This window comes from Macaca nemestrina, chromosome 3, assembly GCF_043159975.1.
Source record: "Macaca nemestrina isolate mMacNem1 chromosome 3, mMacNem.hap1, whole genome shotgun sequence".
In the NCBI taxonomy this organism is placed as follows: domain Eukaryota; kingdom Metazoa; phylum Chordata; class Mammalia; order Primates; family Cercopithecidae; genus Macaca; species Macaca nemestrina.
The window spans coordinates 70,852,292-70,872,084 of NC_092127.1; the positions used below are offsets into that span (position 1 = coordinate 70,852,292).

The window sequence follows — 19,793 nt, forward strand, 5'->3', positions numbered from 1 at the left end:
CTAGAGAGAGGACTGAATATGGTGATCTTTCTTGTGTAATACAAATGTTTTGCCTTTTTCTTAAAGTTGATTTGCTTAGTCTCTGTGTCTCCTCCTTATCACAGATGGGGTCATCAGACTTGCAGGTGGGAAAGGCAGCCATGAGGGTCGCTTGGAGGTGTATTACAGAGGCCAGTGGGGTACTGTCTGTGATGATGGCTGGACTGAGCTGAATACTTACGTGGTTTGTCGACAGTTGGGATTTAAGTAAGGTTCATTAATGTAAAGGCAGTTAAATGTCAGATTATATTGTTAAAAGTCTTATTATGTTAATCCCTACTTGTAATTTTTATAATAATAAAAATACATGTTCTCTCTTACCTGTGTATGGAAGTACAACAATGAAAAATAATGACATTTTCTAAGATGATGAAGAACCACCTCTTGCTGTTTATTTCGTTTACCTTTCCTGCCATGACCCCTCTTCTTGAATAACTAGTTAAAGCCTGGGTGACCTCTAAGTCCCCTTGTATCTGTTCAAGTAAGACTTTGAATGCTCATTTTTATTCTGACACGTCATTACTATTGGGTGTTTTTAGTTTTGACATCATTGTCTAAAATTGCAGAGAAGTCCAGTGTCAAATGCTTTGGTATCACATTATTCCCTTTCTCAGAATGTGATGATAATTATCACTTTTATTTGAGAAAAACAGCCCTCTTGTTAGGAGATGACCTTTAGAACTTGCTTTTGACCTCACTCTCTTAAAAGCTGAGTATCACACTTTGGGACATATATTTTATGTCACGCACATAATGCATTCCATAGTAAAGACTTAAGTTGGTCAAAGTAACTGCAAATGATGCTTTTGAGTTAAATATTTGAGTGAAAGCTATGAATGCCCATTCTTTCTTGTTTTCCATATTTTTCTGTCATGCTTGAAGTAATTGTCTTATGCTTAAAAAAACTGGCAAAATTATTTCATTTTAGCTTGATTAGAGCTGATTGCAGATATTCACTACACTTTAAAATCATACCTTCATTCAAGCTAGGCAAAGTCATGTTAAACATATATTTTAAAATTTATAAAAGTAATGTAAAACCATTGGAAAATGATGAAAATAAAAAACTCCATATTTTTTTACCCTTATGCTATCATTATAATTTGGGTACATAACTTCATATCAGCTCTAGTAATGGACATGTAATTTTTATCCACATTTTTAACCTTATATTGCTATAGTCACAATTTTTAATAATAACAGTATCCATCAAGTTTTCATACTCTAATTTACTTAATATTAGGTTAGCTTAATTTTTCCTATGATAAGTAATGCTGTCATGAAGATACAATATTCATATAATTTCCCCCTATTTTGTCTTTTTTTGGGCAGAGAAGTTACTGTAATTTTTGGGTAAAAGGGTATAACAGCCAAATAAATACAATATACTGACAATTGGTAAGAATTACTTAATAAATATCACTTTATATTTAAGTGAATCTCTGTTAGACTGCCAACTGTACTCTGTTTTCACAGATTTAGAGAGATTCATAAAATCACGTTATTTCTATTTTCACATTTGGAGAGATTCATAATTCCTGCTATTTCTATTTTTCACATTTTTTTCCTTATTAATGAAAACACTTGACACTGATTTTTTCTTCATATTTTATTTTGTTTCACAAATCTATGCAGAGTATTCACATTATTTTTAAAAATGTTCCCAATAATGTGTGTAAAAAGCTCTAAATGATTGTGTTAGAAGGCAGTCAAAGCATGTGCTACATTTGTTTCTAGTTTACAGAGGAATTTTTGAAAGAGAATATTCTTTTGTAATGAGAAAAAGTAAACTTTGGGTTTCTTTGTATAAATGCAATTCCAAAAATAAAATGACTTCCTGTTATCTGTTACGTAGTTGCTATGGATAGATGATAATCTAATGTATTTTGTGAAAAAATGGTCTATAAGTTAAAAGTGAACAATATGCGGTTTAGGCTTATTACTTTTCTAGCCAAGGCTTGATTAGTCAGCAGTAGAAGGAAGAAAAGCCATAGAATGATTAAAAAGCTTCATTGTTTTAATTTTTTAAAATATTCATTTTGTCAAATAAATTTAATTAATACTTGCATAGAAAAAAATGAAGAAAATTCATGTCAGATAGAAAGATCTCTTCGTATTCTTAGTACAGAAATAATAAAAACATCAAGTAAGGGAATTATTATTATGAGTAAGAGTTGGATCTTACGGACTGTTAGAACTGAAAGACGTCTTAAAGATTTGTAAGCTCAGTGACTTCTGGAGGTTTGGATTTTATGGGACAAAAGGAAATAAAATTGGGAAGATGAAAGAAGGTGCAGATTTACTTAATTTCTAAGTTAAAAAAAATTTCAGGTCTCCTATTTCTTCAGCATATATGTTTATTATACATTTAGGTTTTGTTTCTGTAGTGCAGTGTTACAAATAAACTCAATTGGAACACAAATATAATTGATAAAAATTTTTAAGGTTCAATTTGTATACCTTACGAAAAGCTAAGAATATTATAATTCTGATTTTGATGGGCTGAAATCTAAATTTAATCATAGATTAGGTATAGTGCTTGAGCAATCAGTGAACTAATCCACCCTTTTCATTTTGAAAGAGAGAAAAACAAAGAAAAGCTGCTGAAATCAAATGAGTTAGAGGGAGCATCAGAAGCAAAACGAGACAAGTGTTCTCGCTTTCTGGTCATAATTTCTTTGGTCAAAACCAAAGAAAAGCTGCTGAAATCAAATGAGTTAGAGGGAGCATCAGAAGCAAAACGAGACAAGTGTTCTCGCTTTCTGGTCATAATTTCTGTGGTCAGGAATTTGAGATTGATCTCTTTGCATTCTCTCTGATTGGTTTTGTAGACAAAACACAAGAATGAATGGGGAAAAAGTATTAATTTCTCATTTGTTATTCATTGAAATAATCAAACATTTTTAAGGTGATTAAAACATGTGATGGAGCAAACATAGCTCTAAACTGAGTCCCCAAGGTAGGAGAAAGAACAGATACTTCCCCTCTGAAGTCATGTCACTGAGCTAGGTTGCCTGTGTTAAATGTTTTGTGGTTCCCTGAACCAAGATAGAGCAGTTCTACACACAGTGTTTATTTAATTGTCACAGATATGGTAAACAAGCATCTGCCAACCATTTTGAAGAAAGCACAGGGCCCATATGGTTGGATGATGTCAGCTGCTCAGGGAAGGAAACCAGATTTCTTCAGTGTTCCAGGCGACAGTGGGGACAGCATGACTGCAGCCACCACGAAGATGTTAGCATTGCCTGCTACCCTGGCAGCGAGGGACACAGGCTCTCTCTGGGTGAGGACTGACTGCAGCTCTCAAGTTTCCATCATTCAGTACCCTTGTACCTCTAACCACTGGCCTTGAATGTGAAGTGTTTCTCATCTTTGGCTTTTTTGGGGGGTCTATTTCCCATAACTGTCTAATTTTCAGTAATTTTTATGCAGAGAAAAATAATCTTTTGAGTCTCTACACCAACATTATGAAATTTCTACCCCTAAGTTATTTTTCTTTACTTAGAAAATTAAGTTTCTCACTAAAAATGCTTACAATCATCTGTATCTGAAAAATGGAATAAAGAAGCTGCAGTATCTATTCCCCTTACTCCTTGATCACTCACTCTGATTTTCGTTTACCTTGAATTCTAGTGAGCTATTTGGGACAGGATTTAAAATAAGAATATTCTCCTCTCCCTGTCTCATGGTTCATTTCTTCTCTAGTCCTTGTCATTCATTGGTCACCAACCATCCATTGCTCTTTTAAGTTTCTCAGTGGTCTTCTAAGTGAATTAATTAAAGTTAATAGCTCACCCATCTTTCTAATGTAACTTATTATTTTAGAAACCCATCAGGGATCTCTGTTACTCTTCATTTATATTTTTTTAGACTTGTTGGATAAAAGGTAACTAGCTCCTCTAACTGTATTGAAACAATTATGGATAAAGATCCTCTTGAGAGTAGAGAGCAATTAAACATTCTTGATAAATTTCTTAATGTCTGGTGAGGAGGGCAGAATATAGATGAATGAAAAATACAGAGGGAAATAGTCAAAATACTTTGTAGTATGCTATCACAGCTTTATGTGTGTGTGTGTGAGAGAGAGAGTGAGTGTGTGTGTGTGTATGTGAATAGATGTTAAAATAGCCTTAGGTGGTCTTTACTTTTAACCTTGGATTGAATCAATTCCTTTGTATTCTCCTGTTTGGAGACTGTGAAGCTGAAATCTTCATATTATAAAATAACAAAACTTTTTTGAATCTCAGAGTATTAACCATATTACACACTTTAAATTTGTCAAAGTCTGTGGCTGATTCCTCATTGTACTTTACACTGTGAAAGCTTGGTGACACTGCATTAATCTAGCATTATACCAAGTAGAAATACATGTTTTTATTCCATCCCTTTCAGGCCATATTTCCATTTTTCTTTCTTTTCATTTTGTTTTCTTTTTCCCTTGCCCCTTCTTCTTATGAAAAATTTATGATCCTCCCAGGATTATGTGGTGGATGATTACATGTGGTTGAGGGAGATAGAACTTGTTTGCTGGAAATGGATTCTCTCAGCCCCAGATAGCAGGTTTTGGAATCATGGGATGATCTACGCAAATATGCTCTGTGAGCTCCCAGTGACGAAATACTGTGTGACCTGAGTTCTCTGTAGGCCTGTGTTGTTAAATGCATCATATGGTTGGAATAACAAATCTTTTCAGTTCCCTTGAAAATCTTTTTAATTCTAGGACTCTAGATGTGTTTTTTCAAAATTTAAAAACCTGAGGGTGATAATTATTAATAAAACATATGATCATTATTATGAATCTCTTCGGTTCTAATCTCAGTAATGTGTCTATTAACTAAAGTCGTTTGTCTGAAGAATATTACGTCTGAGCCAAATATCCTTTTGGGATAGAATCATGTTACTATTTGTTCATTAATAGATCATTGCTTCCACCTATTAAAAACTACATATTTAAAAGAGAAGCTTAGAGAAGGAGATAACGGAATAACGATATAAATAACAGCATTTCGGAAACAATGGAGATTTTTTACTTCTTTGGCACTGCAATGATGAGCTCTTGGACTATTGCTGTTTTCAGCTATTTGAAGGCTAATTTCTGGACCTTAACCTTATATGTCAAGGGAAACTTCTCAAAATTAGTTACAGCCCTAAAGATACTCTTTTGGGTCTGTGGTGGGTGGAATGCTCAAAAGTAGTATTCTAGGTTAGTAAAAGTAATTCTAGTAAGAATGCAGTTGCTGCCTATGTGAGTTGGGAGAAATTTCTGGGATGGTAAAAATATGGATTTCTCATTTTAATATTACATTAATTCTTAAGTTCAGATTATTAAGTCCTGGCAAAGATTTCTTTCCCAGTGAGGTTGTTGCCTCTTACTCAATTTTACAGTATAAAATTAGGCTTAATTACATTAATTAATTTATTTATTGAGACTTGAGTCTCTCTCTGTCACCCAGGCTGGAGTGCAATGGCACAATCTCAGCTCACTGCAACCTCCATCCCCTGGGTTCAAGCAATTCTCCTGCCTCAGCCTCCCGAGTAACTGGGATTACAGGCACCTGCCACCACGCCCAGCTAATATTTGCGTTTTTAGTAGAGATGGGGTTTTGCCATGTTGGCCAGGCTGGCCCCAAACTCCTGACCTCAGGTGATCTGCCTGCCTTGGCGCCCAAAGTGCTGGGATTACAGGCGTGAGCCACTGAGCCCAGCCTAAAATTAGGCTTTTAATGTGTATGTATGCATGTTAGAATTTATCTTTTTTTTTTTCTTTTTTTTTTTTGAGGCGGAGTCTTCACTCTGTCCCCCAGGCTGGAGTGCAGTGGCACCATCTCGGCTCACTGCAAGCTCCGCCTCCCGGGATCGCGCCATTCTCCTGCCTCAGCCTCCCGAGTAGCTGGGACTACAGGCGCCCGCCACCGCGCCCGGCTAATTTTTTGTATTTTAGTAGAGACGGGGTTTCACCTTGTTAGCCAGGATGGTCTTGATCTCCTGACCTCGTGATCCGCCCGCCTCGGCCTCCCAAAGTGCAGGAATTACAGGCGTGAGCCACCACGCCCGGCCTAGAATTTATCTTTTTTTCTAACAGACAGTATTATTTTCTAAAAATAATGTATTATGTTACAGGAAAAATTGAAGAAAACTACTGAAAGTCAACTTGAGATATATTTTAAAGATAACTGTATACCTATAGGATTGTTTAGGTTTCCCAAAAATTTTATCTATTTAAGATTTTAGAAATAAAACGTTATGTGTTATTATTTCCATAACAACGCAAACTTAATAGTGACAACGTATGGATGGCATGACTTTTGTCATCCAATTTCCCTTCAAGAATTAAGAATTTAATGATTTTGTAGAATGAATGGCTAAAATTAGGTTCAGAAATATTTTATGCATTATTTTTACAAAGCCATGCACGTTAGACTTTAAAAACACTTTATCATTTGTATTTTCAGAGTATATGAAAAAGTACCTATAAAACTACCAGAATGGAACATGTAGGTCTAATTTCATGTGCAAATGTTTTCTTAATTTTGAACCAAATATCCAAAAATGTAAAAAGTGAAAACTTTAAGAAAAGAATTTCATTTGTTTGATTTTGGTATCTGAGGATCACTTTTTCACTTTCTGTTCTTGGAAAGAACTCCCAAATTTCAGATACATTAATAAGAAATACAAAGTTTCGATATTGTGTTTTATGACATAGCTGAAACTCCAAGTTTTTATTCAGCTAATAGTGAGCAGTGCATACATAGAGTTGGCACTCCATAAACATATGTGAGTTTGATTTTGCTATGTGATTCTGCTATATACTGCCTGTCCCATGAAGTGAACATGATTAGGGATAGACACTGGGGAGCCAGCAACTCTTGGGGCAACACAGAAGGATGGAGAAGTAAAAAATGGGTCAGAAGAATAAAAATAGAATGTGTCCATCTTGGTAACAATATTTTCTTTTAGTTAACCAATGTTGATTTAGTAACTTCACATATTGGTTTAAACATATATTAAATAATATATTGCCCATTACCTGCAGACTTCTACCTCCTTAGTTCTACTGATAATTTTACCATGCTTTATTGTATTCCCTAAATCCTTACCAACAAATTTTGGCCCTGAAGCTGGAGACCCTTCTAGTAACTAGGCAATCAGATGTGTGAGTGTTAGCCTGCTTGGGTTGCTGTAACAAAGTTCCACAGAGGTGGCTTAAACACAGATATTTATTGTTTCACAGTTCTGGGGGCTAGGAGTCCACAATCAAATGTCAGTAGGGTTCATTCCTTCAAAAAGAACTGTGTGAGAGAGAGATGCTCCGGGCCTCTCTCCTTAGCTTGTATATGGCAGTCCTCTCCCCATGTCTCTTCACATCATCCTCTTCATGTCCAAATTTCTCCATTTTATGGGAATACCAGCATATCTGATTAGGGCCCACCCTAATGACCTCACAATTCAACCCATGCAAGTCACAGTGAGGAGTTTCAATTCAACATCATAATTATTGGTGTGGTGATATGTGACACTTTACAAATCCCTTCATTTGTATTAACTTAGATAAATCTTAATTTGCTAGAGTTCAGTTTCTCAACTTTTAAGTCAGTAATTTTTGTGACTTAATTCTTTCCCTTAAAATCAATAGAAAGCCTTAGATGGAAATTGTCCCTATTTACTGCTTTTCTTTTTTTTTCTTTTTCTTTCTTTTTTTGCCTCCTCCAGCATTAGACTTCAATCAAGTTACCTAACTATGAATACCAAGGTTGTGTCTGTTTCTATCTTCCTAAAAATCTTGACTTTGGAGTATAAACTTCTAGCTCTGTTCACGGATAAATGAACAGACATGAAGCAAAAACAACCTCAAGTTAATGTTCTTTTACTATTTAGAAGTAAGGTGTAATAAAGTAATTCACGGTTTTATAATGCCATTCATTCATTCAACAAACAGTGATTGCCTATCCTCTATATGCCAGGCACTGTTCCACAGTCTGGGGATACAAGGTTGAGCAAGGTGAGCACTTTGAATTCAAGGCTGCAAGAGACACTGCAAAAATGAATAAAATTTTTATTGATATATCTCCTCTCTCTCAAAAAAAGTATTTCCCATCTGATTTTATAGCTGATTTAAAAAGAACAATTGTGTTTTGTAGAGTCGCTCATGCTTTAGCATCAGTTTGCTGGTTTGGGCTGTTCTAATACTTTTGAATCATGACTTAGGTTTTCCTGTCAGACTGATGGATGGAGAAAATAAGAAAGAAGGACGAGTGGAAGTTTTTATCAATGGCCAGTGGGGAACAATCTGTGATGATGGATGGACTGATAAGGATGCAGCTGTGATCTGTCGTCAACTTGGCTATAAGTAAGGAAAACCTAATTTTTGGGATGGTTACTGATGAGCATATCTGAATTTTTAAATGCTTATTTTAATGAGTTACCTCTTACTTAAAACGAGCTTCTGTCATTCATTTGAAAATAGTGGCCGCATATTGTTTTGATCCAGAATTAAAAAGAAGTAATAAGTAGATACTCTTCACATTTTTCTATCTTCTCACAAGAAATATTATGTCACATAAGAAATGTAGCTTTTTATCTAATAACAAAATCGTCTAATAACTCTGACTAGTCATAATACTGCTTGTATCAGCTGCTCTCAGTTAACCTTTTCTCTGTGATAAATGTTTCAACATTGTAGCCTTTTAAGGGACTCTAGAGTTATTGAAATTACTGTTGGTTCTCATTTTTCTTGGTAGTTATAAAGTCGCTGTGGACACGGAATTAGCAAATGCTGAGCCATTGCTCCTAGAGCTGAGGTCACTGCTCTCCATTTTTGTTTCAGCTTTCATACTTGTAAACAGTTGTCCTTTTTTACGGTCTGTGTGGTGCCAAAATTTTTTTTTTTTTTTTTTTGCATTTCTGTGCTTTCTTTGCTGATGACTTCACTGTTTAAAATGGCCCCCATTTGTAGTACCGAAGTGCTGTGTAGTGTTCCTAAGTGCAGAAAGGCTGTGATGTGACTTTGAGAGAAAATGCATGCATTAGATAAGCTTCACTCAGGCGTGAGTTACAATAAGAACATGGCACTAAATAGAATGTGAAAAGGACACGTGTTTACAATATGAAAGGAGGAAAAAAGAAGGCAGGTCATCTCCTGTTGGTTAGACTTCAGCTGGGTAATTTAAAATTTTACTTGGTTCTGCATATGTCATGAATGACTGTGAAAGCACCCTAAGTAATGATTTTGAAGTGACAAAAATATGGAAAATGTTATAATGCAGAGGGTTATAAATTTAAGATAATATATATAAATTGCCTAGCTCAGAGTAGATTACTAATAGTAATTTGGATTTAAAAATACATCCTTAATTGTATATCTGTGTGCATCTTAAATATTGGACAGTTCATATGGTTATTTTCTATAAATAATACACGTTTATTTTAAAAAGCATTTCTGTTTTAATAAAAGTTAAAATGTTGGGGGTAAACTTCAGCTGTGATCTGTCATCGTCTTGGCTATAATTAGGAAAACCTAATTATTTGGGATGGTTACTGATGAGCATATCTGAATTTTTAAATGCTTATTCTAAAGAGTTACTTCTTACTTAAAATGAGCTTCTGTCATTCATTTGAAAATACTGGCCACATATTGATTTGATTTGATTGTTTCTGGTTACTCGATACTACTTCAATTTATGGCATAGTTTTGGACCCAGTTGCAATTCCAGTTGTCCTACAGCCAATTAACCCTTCATTTGTGATATAAATTTTCAATTTTCAGAATATGGGACAGTAAAGTAGGGAGAGTCTACATTAGATGTGAAAGTGAATTTAGTCAGTGATTAATTTTAAATATATTTTGCTCACTGTGTTTCTATCACTCCTTTTTCCATTTGAGAAAGAAATTACATTCCCAATACATTTCCTCACCCAAAATCAGCCATTAAAAGATACTGCTCTTTAAGACTGGTTTCTTGGCCATATTTTAATTTTATTGTTTTGGTGGAGGTGATCCAAGAAGCCTAGTATTACCTTTGGAAATACAAAGGGAAGGATTGGCACCAAAGTTGATCTTCAAATTGTGTCTCAGCTAAGTTTAAGGAGAGAAAAATATCCTAAACGTGTTCATCAAGCATCATCAATACACACATAATTGTGTGTTATTACTTGAATTTCTTTCTAAATTGTTGATTGCTTTTTATTTATCATCATTGATATAGTTTGGACATTTGTCCCCACCCAAATCTCATGTTGAGATGTAATCCATAATATTGGAGGTGGGATCTGGTGGGAGGTGTTTGGATCATGGGGGCAGATCCCTCATGAATGGCTTAGGCCATCCCCTTGCTGATAAATGAGCTCATGCCCTGAGTTCACATGAGATCTGGTTGTTTAAAAGTGTATGGCACCCTTCCACCCTGCTTTCTGCTGCTACTTCTGCTGTGTGACTTGTCTGTTCCCCCTTCACTTTCTGCCATGATTGAAAACTCCCTGGGCTTCAGCAAAAGCCAAGCAGATGCCAGCACCAAGCTTCCTGTAAAGCCTGTAGAGCTATGAGCCAATTAAACCTCTTTTCTTTATAAATTACACAGTCACAGGTATTTTTTTATAGCAATGGAAGAATGGCCTAACACAATCATTTAGTCCATTTAGCATTTAACTCAAAAGTGAATTTAGCCTCATGTTAGGATGGCTATGATCAAAACAACAAAGAGTAGCAACTGTTAGTGAGGATGTGGAGAAACTGGAACCCTTATACACTGTTGGTGGGAATGTAGAATGGTACAGCCACTGTGGAAAATAATATGGAAACAGTATGGAAAATAGTTCCTTAAAAAGTTAAAAGTAGAACTACCATATGATCTAGATATCCCATTTTTGGGTATATGGCCGAAATAATTGAAATTAGAACGTCAAAGAAATATCTGCACTCCCATGTTCAATGCAGCATTATTTGCAATAGCCAAGATATGGAAACAGCCTAAATGAGTGGATTAAGAAAACGTGGTATGCATATATATACAGTTACTGAAAGACAAATACTACATGATTCCACTTATATGATATATCTAAAATAGTCAAACTTATGGAAGCAGAAATAGAATGGTGGTTATCAGGGGTTGGGAGGAGAAGAAAATGGGAAATTATTTTTCAATGGATATAAAGTTTCTGTCATGCAAGATGAATAAGTTCTAAAGATCTACTGTACAATATAGTACCTATAGTTAATAATATGGTACTATATACTTCAAAATATGCTGAGGGTATAGATCTTATTTGTGTTCTTACCAAAACCAAATGAAAACCAAAACAGAACATAAAGAATAAAACAAACAAACAAACCTCAGAAAAGAACACAAGGAAATTTTTGGAGGTGAAGGATATATTTAGCACCTTGGTTGTGGTAATGGTATCACAGATACATGCATATGTCCAAACTGATGAAGATTTTTTATATCAATTATACCTCATTAAAGCAGAAAAAAGTGATTTTAGATGAGAAACACAATCTAGATTAAGTGAACAAAGTTTGTTGCAGCTTTCAATATTTCTGTAATACTTATCAATCAAGAAAAGCATCAAAAGACTTTATAATCGTGTTTTAAATAGTCTTATAAGTAATTCAGTAATTTAATGTTACCGTAACAAACTAGATAACATAATTTGCAATTTGCCATCAAATAGTATTTAAATGAGAATTGTTTAGCTATTTGATTAATCTAAATATACTTGCATATTTTTATAATTTCCCGCTGAGGGGAAATTGGATTTCGTATAAGAACATATGTATATAAATAATTTTCATCATGTCTATTTTGAATCACAAAAAATATTTAATAAAGGGCTTATTTGTAGAAATGAATCCAGGAAACTTTGAAGCTGTTATAAGGTTTGAGCCTCATAAATAGGAATTTCAGAGATCTCTCCTCCAGCCAGTCCTTGGAAACACTGAGAATCAAAATAGTATTAGAAAGCCTTTTAATAATGGGAAAGACAGAAATGAGATAATAAAAAAGGAAATGTGAATGGTAACTAATACAGATCCGATTAAAGTGAACAGAAAGTAAAAGGCATTATTTAATGATGCATTACATAATGTCTGACAAAGTCTAGTATATGAGCATATTGTTTGTAGATTGTTGATAATGTGTTGAGATCAGTTAAATTCATTGAGATATACTAAGTAGTCATGATAGAAATTCCATTTTTACACTTTATGTGGATCCATTAGCATATGTTCCAGTATAACGTTGTTTTTGAACATATTTGTTAGCATATTAATCCTTAAAAAATTTTTAAAAATTGTATATTCTTACTGCTTTAGTAGAGATCTAAAATTAAGTATATCTGGTATCTATTTTACATTTAAATAGCTGCAAAGGACTTAATTTCTGGCATATTTGTATGATATTTGAATATAAAACAGTTACACCACTCTTAATTATATTCAGTAAAATATAAATATAGTAATTTGATTCTGCTATCAATTTAAAAAAAATACATGAACAAAAGATACTTCTTTGACCAGAAATTTTACAGTTTTTTATTCTCCTTGAAATCGTATTTTAAATTTTCTTCCCCCACGGAATCTCAATGTTATTATGCCTTAAAAATATGTGTGTGTATGTATATACACACACATATATGCACACATACACGTATACATATACACGTGTGTGCATATATACAGCTATACGCACACATATGTACATGGAGACAGAGAAAAATTATGCTAGGAAGTTTCAGGTGTCTCTAGATTTTGTAATTTCTAGTATACAACTGATAATAAACAACAAAAAATTTAATAAAATTATTAAATAATTATTAAACATAGAAAATAAAAGTTTACCAAAGCTCTCATTTCTTAATTAGACCAATGGGTTGGGTTTGTGTTGTTTGGGTTAAGGAAGCTTCATTGCTATCATATATTTTGAATTTTTCTTTTGTCTACTTTAGAGGCTTTCAAACTTTGGAGAAATGCACTGTGGTAGGATTTGGAATGAGTGTAAGATACGCTTTTTGTGAAGTGAGAGAAGGGAAATTTTGAAAGAGAAGTTTGATCTTGATAGCAGCAAGATTATTTTTAAGAAAGAATATATGTGAAATTTGAGGATATAAAAATTGATTCCTTTAGAGCCTGTGTATCTCTTGGAAAGTTACTATCTACCAGGAGCAGTTGACATCCAGTTTAAAGACTAGTTATTAGAAACCGTTGTGTCATTGAAATTTTCAGCTATGAATTGCTAGATTCAGTAAGCCCATGAGAAGCTTTTTTCTATGGATGGCAGAGTCCTTAATTGTCTAAAGAAAGAGTAGTCAAAAGAAAATATGTTAGATTTCACTATATCAATGAGAATTTCTTTAATCATGTGCTGTTATTAGTTAAAATGTTCTCTAATTTCAACTTATTGATGTATCTAAAATGGTGCTTTATTTTAGTCTGTAAGTTGATCATTTGCTAAGAAATGATGCTTTTGGTTTATTTAAATGAGTTAAATTTTATTTTCTGTATGTTTACTTCTACCTGCCATCTAGTTTTATGTTATTTATCATGCTTTATTTTCTGTTTTTTTTTTTGTGTGTGTAATCGTCTGATTTTTTGATTTGCATGATTAATTCAATTTTCAATTTTCATTTTTTCTCAGTGGTCTAGAAATTCAACATTCTTATTGTTTTTCTAGAAGTTCTTTTTAAATTTTTAGCAAGCATACTGAAACATATTTTCTTAATAATTTCAAAAATTATTATCTGTAACTTCTCCTTCCTGAAAAAGATAAAGACATTTAACATACTGTTGTTTACTTTCTACCTCCACCCATTCTCACCTCTGAAACTGCTGGGAATAATCTGAAATTTTTGTTTCCAAATTCTATTAATTTTTTATTGTCTTCAAATTATGCCGATTTGAACTTCAAATTTCTTTACATTATATCTACACATTATCAGCAATTATTTTTATTTTTAAAGAAGGTTAATAAACAACAGTCTTAACAATCTTATGTAATTTTGCCTAAGAAAAAGGAGAGACAATGCAAGTAAACATAGAGAACAGAAAAGAAATTTAAGCACAGATATATAGAAGGTTAAACAAAAACCCTAGTAGATTAATAATACAGCTGGGCACGGCGGCTCATGCCTGTAATCCCAGCACTTTGGGAGGCTGAGGCGGGCAGATCTCTCGAGGCCAGGAGTTCAAGACCAGCCTGGCAACATGGTGAAACCCCGTCTCTACTAAAAATACAAAAATTAGCTGGCTGTGGTGGCTTATGCCTCTAATCCCAGCCACTTGGGAGGCTGAGGCAGGAGAATTGCTTGAACCAAGAAGGGAGAGGTTGCAGTAAACCGAGATTGTGCCATTGCACTCCAGCCCTGGGCAACAGAGTGAGACTCCATCTCAAATAATAATAATAATAATAATAATAATATGAACTACTTTTAGCAAATACACTTGAAAATCTAGATGAAATGGATGATTATCTGGGAAACTACGTTTTCAACAAAAACATTATCAAAATTGATATAGGAGATAGAAACCCCAATTAGATTAATGGCTATGAAAGAAATGACTGATTTTTTTGCTAGACTTTTCACCAGTCCTTCAGAGACAGTTTCTGAATTGCATGAATTGTTGCAGAGCAAAGAAATGTATGGAAATCTTTCCATTCATTTTATGAAGCTAATTTAATTTGATTTCAAGACTAGGTAAGTAAACACAAAAAACAAAACTATACCTCAATCTAATGAATCTACATACAAAGTTATTTTGCTAACAAAATATTAGCAAATTTAATTCAACGATGTATTAGAAGAGCAATATATCACCAATAAGTGCAGTCTGTTGTAGGAATGTAAGAGTGATTCAAACTGAGGCATCCAATTAATGTAATTCAGTGTGTCACCCATAAATATACAACAATTTTAAAAATGATTAAACAAATATGATCATGTTAAAAATGTTGAAAAGTTATATGATAAAATAAATATTTCTTCCTGAAATCTCTTAGGAAGCTGAGAACAAAATTAAACTGCTTTAATTTTATATCACAAATAAGCATCAAATAGGAACAAAAGAGTGCCTGCCATTACTGCAATGACAGCATTGTCTGGAGGTTGCACTAAAGCATTAAGAATTGAGGTATCAGTATTGAAAAGGAAGGGTCAGAATATTTATATGAATAATATGATTGTTCACCTAGAAAACCCAAGAGAATCAACTGGAAAGAGACTAGAACTAGTGTTTATTAATGTAACAAGATAAAACATAAATACTTAAAAGGCAGTGGTCTGCCTGTGGGATAAGTAGAAAATAAAAAGAAAAAAAAGATTTGTAGAAGTTACAAAAACTTTGTAAGAACTGAGACCTATGTGAAAAACCTAAGTCTTTACTAATGCTAGAAGACCTTATCAATGAAGAGACATACCGCAATCCTGAATGTGAAGACAAAATAGAAATAAATTTATACATCAAATACTATGCTAGTAAAAATCTTTCATTTTTCTTGGTGTGCATGTGGGATGGGGAGGGTGATTTGACTTCCAAATTCATCTGAAATCCAATCCATGTGGTACTAGCACAGGAATAGTTAAAGAGGTCAGTGACATTGCAGCAGTGGCTATCAACCTTGGTTGTAGATTGAAATCATTTTGGAACTTAAAAAAATACTATTCATTCTACTTTGATTCAAAGTGAGGTAAGGTTTAGGTTTTGCTATATTTTAAGTGTTTTCAAAGGCAATTCTGATGGGGAGCTAAGGTTGTGAATTACTGAACTATAAAGACCAAGAAATGGCTTGTGCACACATAGCTTGATAAATAAGAAAGCCTTTCAAATCAGCTGATTATTGGGACAACTACTTTAGGGACAAAAATAAAGCTAGATTTCTTATTAACATTAAACAAATAAATTTCAGACAGACAAGAACTGTGATATACAATAAATACATAAAATTAAAAAAGAATAATACAATAAATAATATAGTTAATTAATTAATTAAAAAATAGAAAAAATAGAATAAAACTTCTAGGAAGAAATGTAAGCTGCCCACAAAGATTTATGTATGAGGATATATATATATAATTGTAAGAAGTCTAATAATTTTAAAACACATGTGCAACAATGGAGAAATAACTTAGTTTTCTTTGCCAAAGTTTGATGCAGAAGTATCTGCAGAAGAATCACCTAGAGCTTTGTTAAAAACAGATTACTGATTTTTTTAAATGATTTCTTTGTATATTGTATGCCATTATTCTCTATTGGAAAGTATATTCACCAACAAATATATTTCTACAAATATCAACTTTTAAATTTATCTTTTCACTTTCCTTAGGGTAGTTTTTAGTAAAGCTACAGTCTTAATTTAATTTTTGCTAAGTTTATCAATTTTAAAATTTATAGTTTATACCCTTTATGTCCACTGTATTAAGTTTTTCCCTAACTTGAGATTTCAAGGATAGTTTTCCAGTAATTCATCTGGAAAGCTTTTGCGTTTGATAACTATTTCATTAATTTGCTTGAAAACTTTTGCCTTTGATAACTATTTCATTAATTTATCAGGAATTGAGTTCTAAATATGGCGTTAGTTTGAAATATTTATTTCATTTAAATATTTTTGCATTTGCATACTTTAAAATGTGTTATTAAAACAAAAAAGTTAATAAACTAAAAGTAAGTCTGCCATCTAGTCATGATTCCTGTTTTTCTCTGTCTCTGTTAAAAATTGTATTTTTAGGCCAGGTGCAGCAGCTCACTCCTGTAATCCTAGCACTTTGAGAGGCCAAGGTGGATGGATTGCTTGAAGTCAGGAGTTTGAGATTAGCCTGGGCAACATGGTGAAACTCCGTTTCTACTACAAATACAAACAAATTAGCCAGGCATGGTGGCATGTGCCTGTAGTCCCAGCTACTGGTGGGGATGAGGTGAGAGGGTCTCTTGAGCCCAAGAGGTCAAGGCTGCTGTGAGCTGAGATCACGCCATTGCACTCCAGCCTGGGTGACAAAATGAGACTCTGTCTTAAAAAAAAAAAAAAGTAAATAAATATTAAAAAATTGTGCTTTTTTTTTTTTTTTTTTTTTTTTTTTGAGACGAGTCTCGCTTTGTCACCCAGGCTGGAATGCAATGGCATGATCTCGACTCACTGCAATATCTGCTTCCTGGGTTCAAGCCATTCTCCTGCCTCAGCCTCCAGAGTAGCTGGGACCACATGCCCAGCTAATTTAATTAATTAATTAATTAATTTATTTATTTTGAGACAGAGTTCTGCTCTTGTTGCCCAAGCTGGAGTGCAATGGCATGATCTCGGGCTCACTACAGCTTCCACCTCCTGGGTTCAAGTGATTCTCCGGCCTCAGCCTCCCAAGTAGCTGGGCTTACAAGCACACACCACCACGCCCAGCTAAATTTTTGTATTTTTAGTAGAAACGGTTTCACCATGTTAGCTAGGCTGGTCTTGAACTCCTGACCTCAGGTGATCCGCCCGCCTCGGCCTCCCAAAGTGTTGGGATTACAGGCGTGAGCCAACGTGCCTGGCCTAAAAAAATTGTACTTTTTTTCTTCTAAAGGAGGCAAAAAATTAGTTCTTAGCTCTTAGGTTATTATTTAATCTCATCGTTTTCTTCACAATATTATACCAATACTAAGAGAGTATTATACTCTTTAAGAGGGTAGGAAATTTAGAGGTATTTTTTTCCTGCTTAAACGAGAGTTAAAGACTATCATGATTTTTTGATGTGCCATTAAATGTGAGTTTCTTAGAAAAAGCTAAATTAGAGGTAAGTGATATAATAAAGTGGCTGTGGAGTATGGCAACAGAGAAGGTATAATTATTACCTTTTTAATTTAATTTTTTTAACAGTCATGAAACAAATGGTTTTTAGCACATGCAGATGCTAATTTTAATATGTAAAAATTAAGGAATAAAATTGAATACATGTTATGATTTATTCAGATATATGATTGACGGATTCTTCACATCATTAAGAATGTTCTATCTTCAGGGGTCCTGCCAGAGCAAGAACCATGGCTTATTTTGGAGAAGGAAAAGGACCCATCCATGTGGATAATGTGAAGTGCACAGGAAATGAGAGGTCCTTGGCTGACTGTATCAAGCAAGATATTGGAAGACACAACTGCCGCCACAGTGAAGATGCAGGAGTTATTTGTGATTATTTTGGCAAGAAGGCCTCAGGTAACAGTAATAAAGGTAAGTCACCTTCTGGAGCCCTAAACAAGTCAAAGAATACTAATTCCCACTCTATCACTATAAGCAGTACTTTGATAACAGAAATCAAGTACAACAAGAACATATACAGGCCCATGTCTTGTGCTATTACTTAGATCCAGTAGTTCTTGGCAAACTTGCCTAGGTGGGGCTGACAGGTAGAACAAGGGTCAGGGGTAGGAGTGAATTTACGGGGCCTTATAATCTCTGGGATCATCCCCTTTTCACTTTCTTAGCCATTTCTGTATTTCCTTTTTTAGATGTAATAAAGCTCTCATGCTTGTTGCTATCTTTGAAGATCCAGAATTGATATTGACTTCATAAAAAGGAAAGTACTGAAAATATAGAAATGAATTAAAGGCATTTCTAAAGTCTTACTAATATTTTCAACAAGGATATTTAAAAATGAATTTCGAAAAGAAAATGATCTTTTGTATATTTTATTCTCTGAAATTTAAAAATTTAAGGAAAATGATAAGTAATCCTTTCGTATGATACAGTAATGTTTCATAGTTTAAGTGAATAGAGTTCTTGTAAGCTCTGTGTACATTTATTATTATTTATCTATTTATTTATTTTGAGACGGAGTCTTGCTTTGTCACTGAGGCTTGAGTGCAGTGGCACAACTCGGCTTACTGCAACCTCCACCTCCCGGGTTCAAGTGATTCTCCTGCCTCAGCCTCCCAAGTAACTAGGATTACAGGCGCCTGCCACCATGCCCGGCTAATTTTTGTATTTTTAGTAGAGACGGGGGTTTCACTGTGTTGTCTAGGCTGGTGTTGAACTCCTGACCTCAGGTGATCCGCCCACCTGGGTCTCCTGAACTGCTAGGATTACAGGTGTGAGCCACCGCGCCCGGCCTATTTAATTTTTATGAAACATTCTTTAAATGACTGAGAGAATGGGCTATTTTGGAGAAATTTGTGGTACATTTTATGAAAAGAACAGTCACCTCTTTATCTGGATTGAAAGTTTATAGTTCTGATACTCTGGATTTTGTTAAAATCAGGTGCACCTATATTTGAGCGTTCTCTTTTTCTAACACCTTTTAATAGCTGCCAAAGACAATGCAACAAATGAATTGGATGTCGTTAATATGATTCTTTGCTGTCTGAGGGGCTTCTGATTGTGAAAAGAACACTTACAATCCTTTGCACTTTATTTTCTATTCATATATATATTAAATATATTTTTATTTATGAATGTGTATATATGTGTGTGTATATATGTGTGTGTGTGTATAGATCTATGTATATATGCAAATGACTTGGCCAGCCCTTTCCCCCTGAATTCTGATTATAACTTAATTTACTAAATTCCCTTTAATAATTTTAATTACCATTACAAATGGGACATAACTGATTCTTTGAATTATGTGAAATTCTGTAAGTAGTTGAAAAACATTAAAAAATCATTATTTATATGTTCATTTTTAATGCCTTCCTAGAATTATAGCAATAATCTTTTTGATACCTTTCCATGGTTATGGCAATGCTACCATATTTCAAGTAAAAAGATTTCATCTTAGCCTAGCTAGATTACAGAATCTGG

General features: G+C 34.0%; 1 protein-coding gene across 1 annotated transcript in view; it reads left to right on the forward strand.

Moving 5' to 3' along the window:
- LOC105486192 (serine protease 12) overlaps positions 1–19,793 on the forward strand; it is a 73,436-nt gene that overhangs the window by 36,851 nt on the left and 16,792 nt on the right. Inside the window, exons 6-9 of the mRNA XM_011748915.3 lie at positions 105–246; positions 3,129–3,325; positions 8,248–8,389; positions 18,019–18,224. Of these exons, the coding sequence (XP_011747217.2) occupies positions 105–246; positions 3,129–3,325; positions 8,248–8,389; positions 18,019–18,224 (687 nt within the window). The remainder of the gene's footprint in view (positions 1–104; positions 247–3,128; positions 3,326–8,247; positions 8,390–18,018; positions 18,225–19,793) is intronic.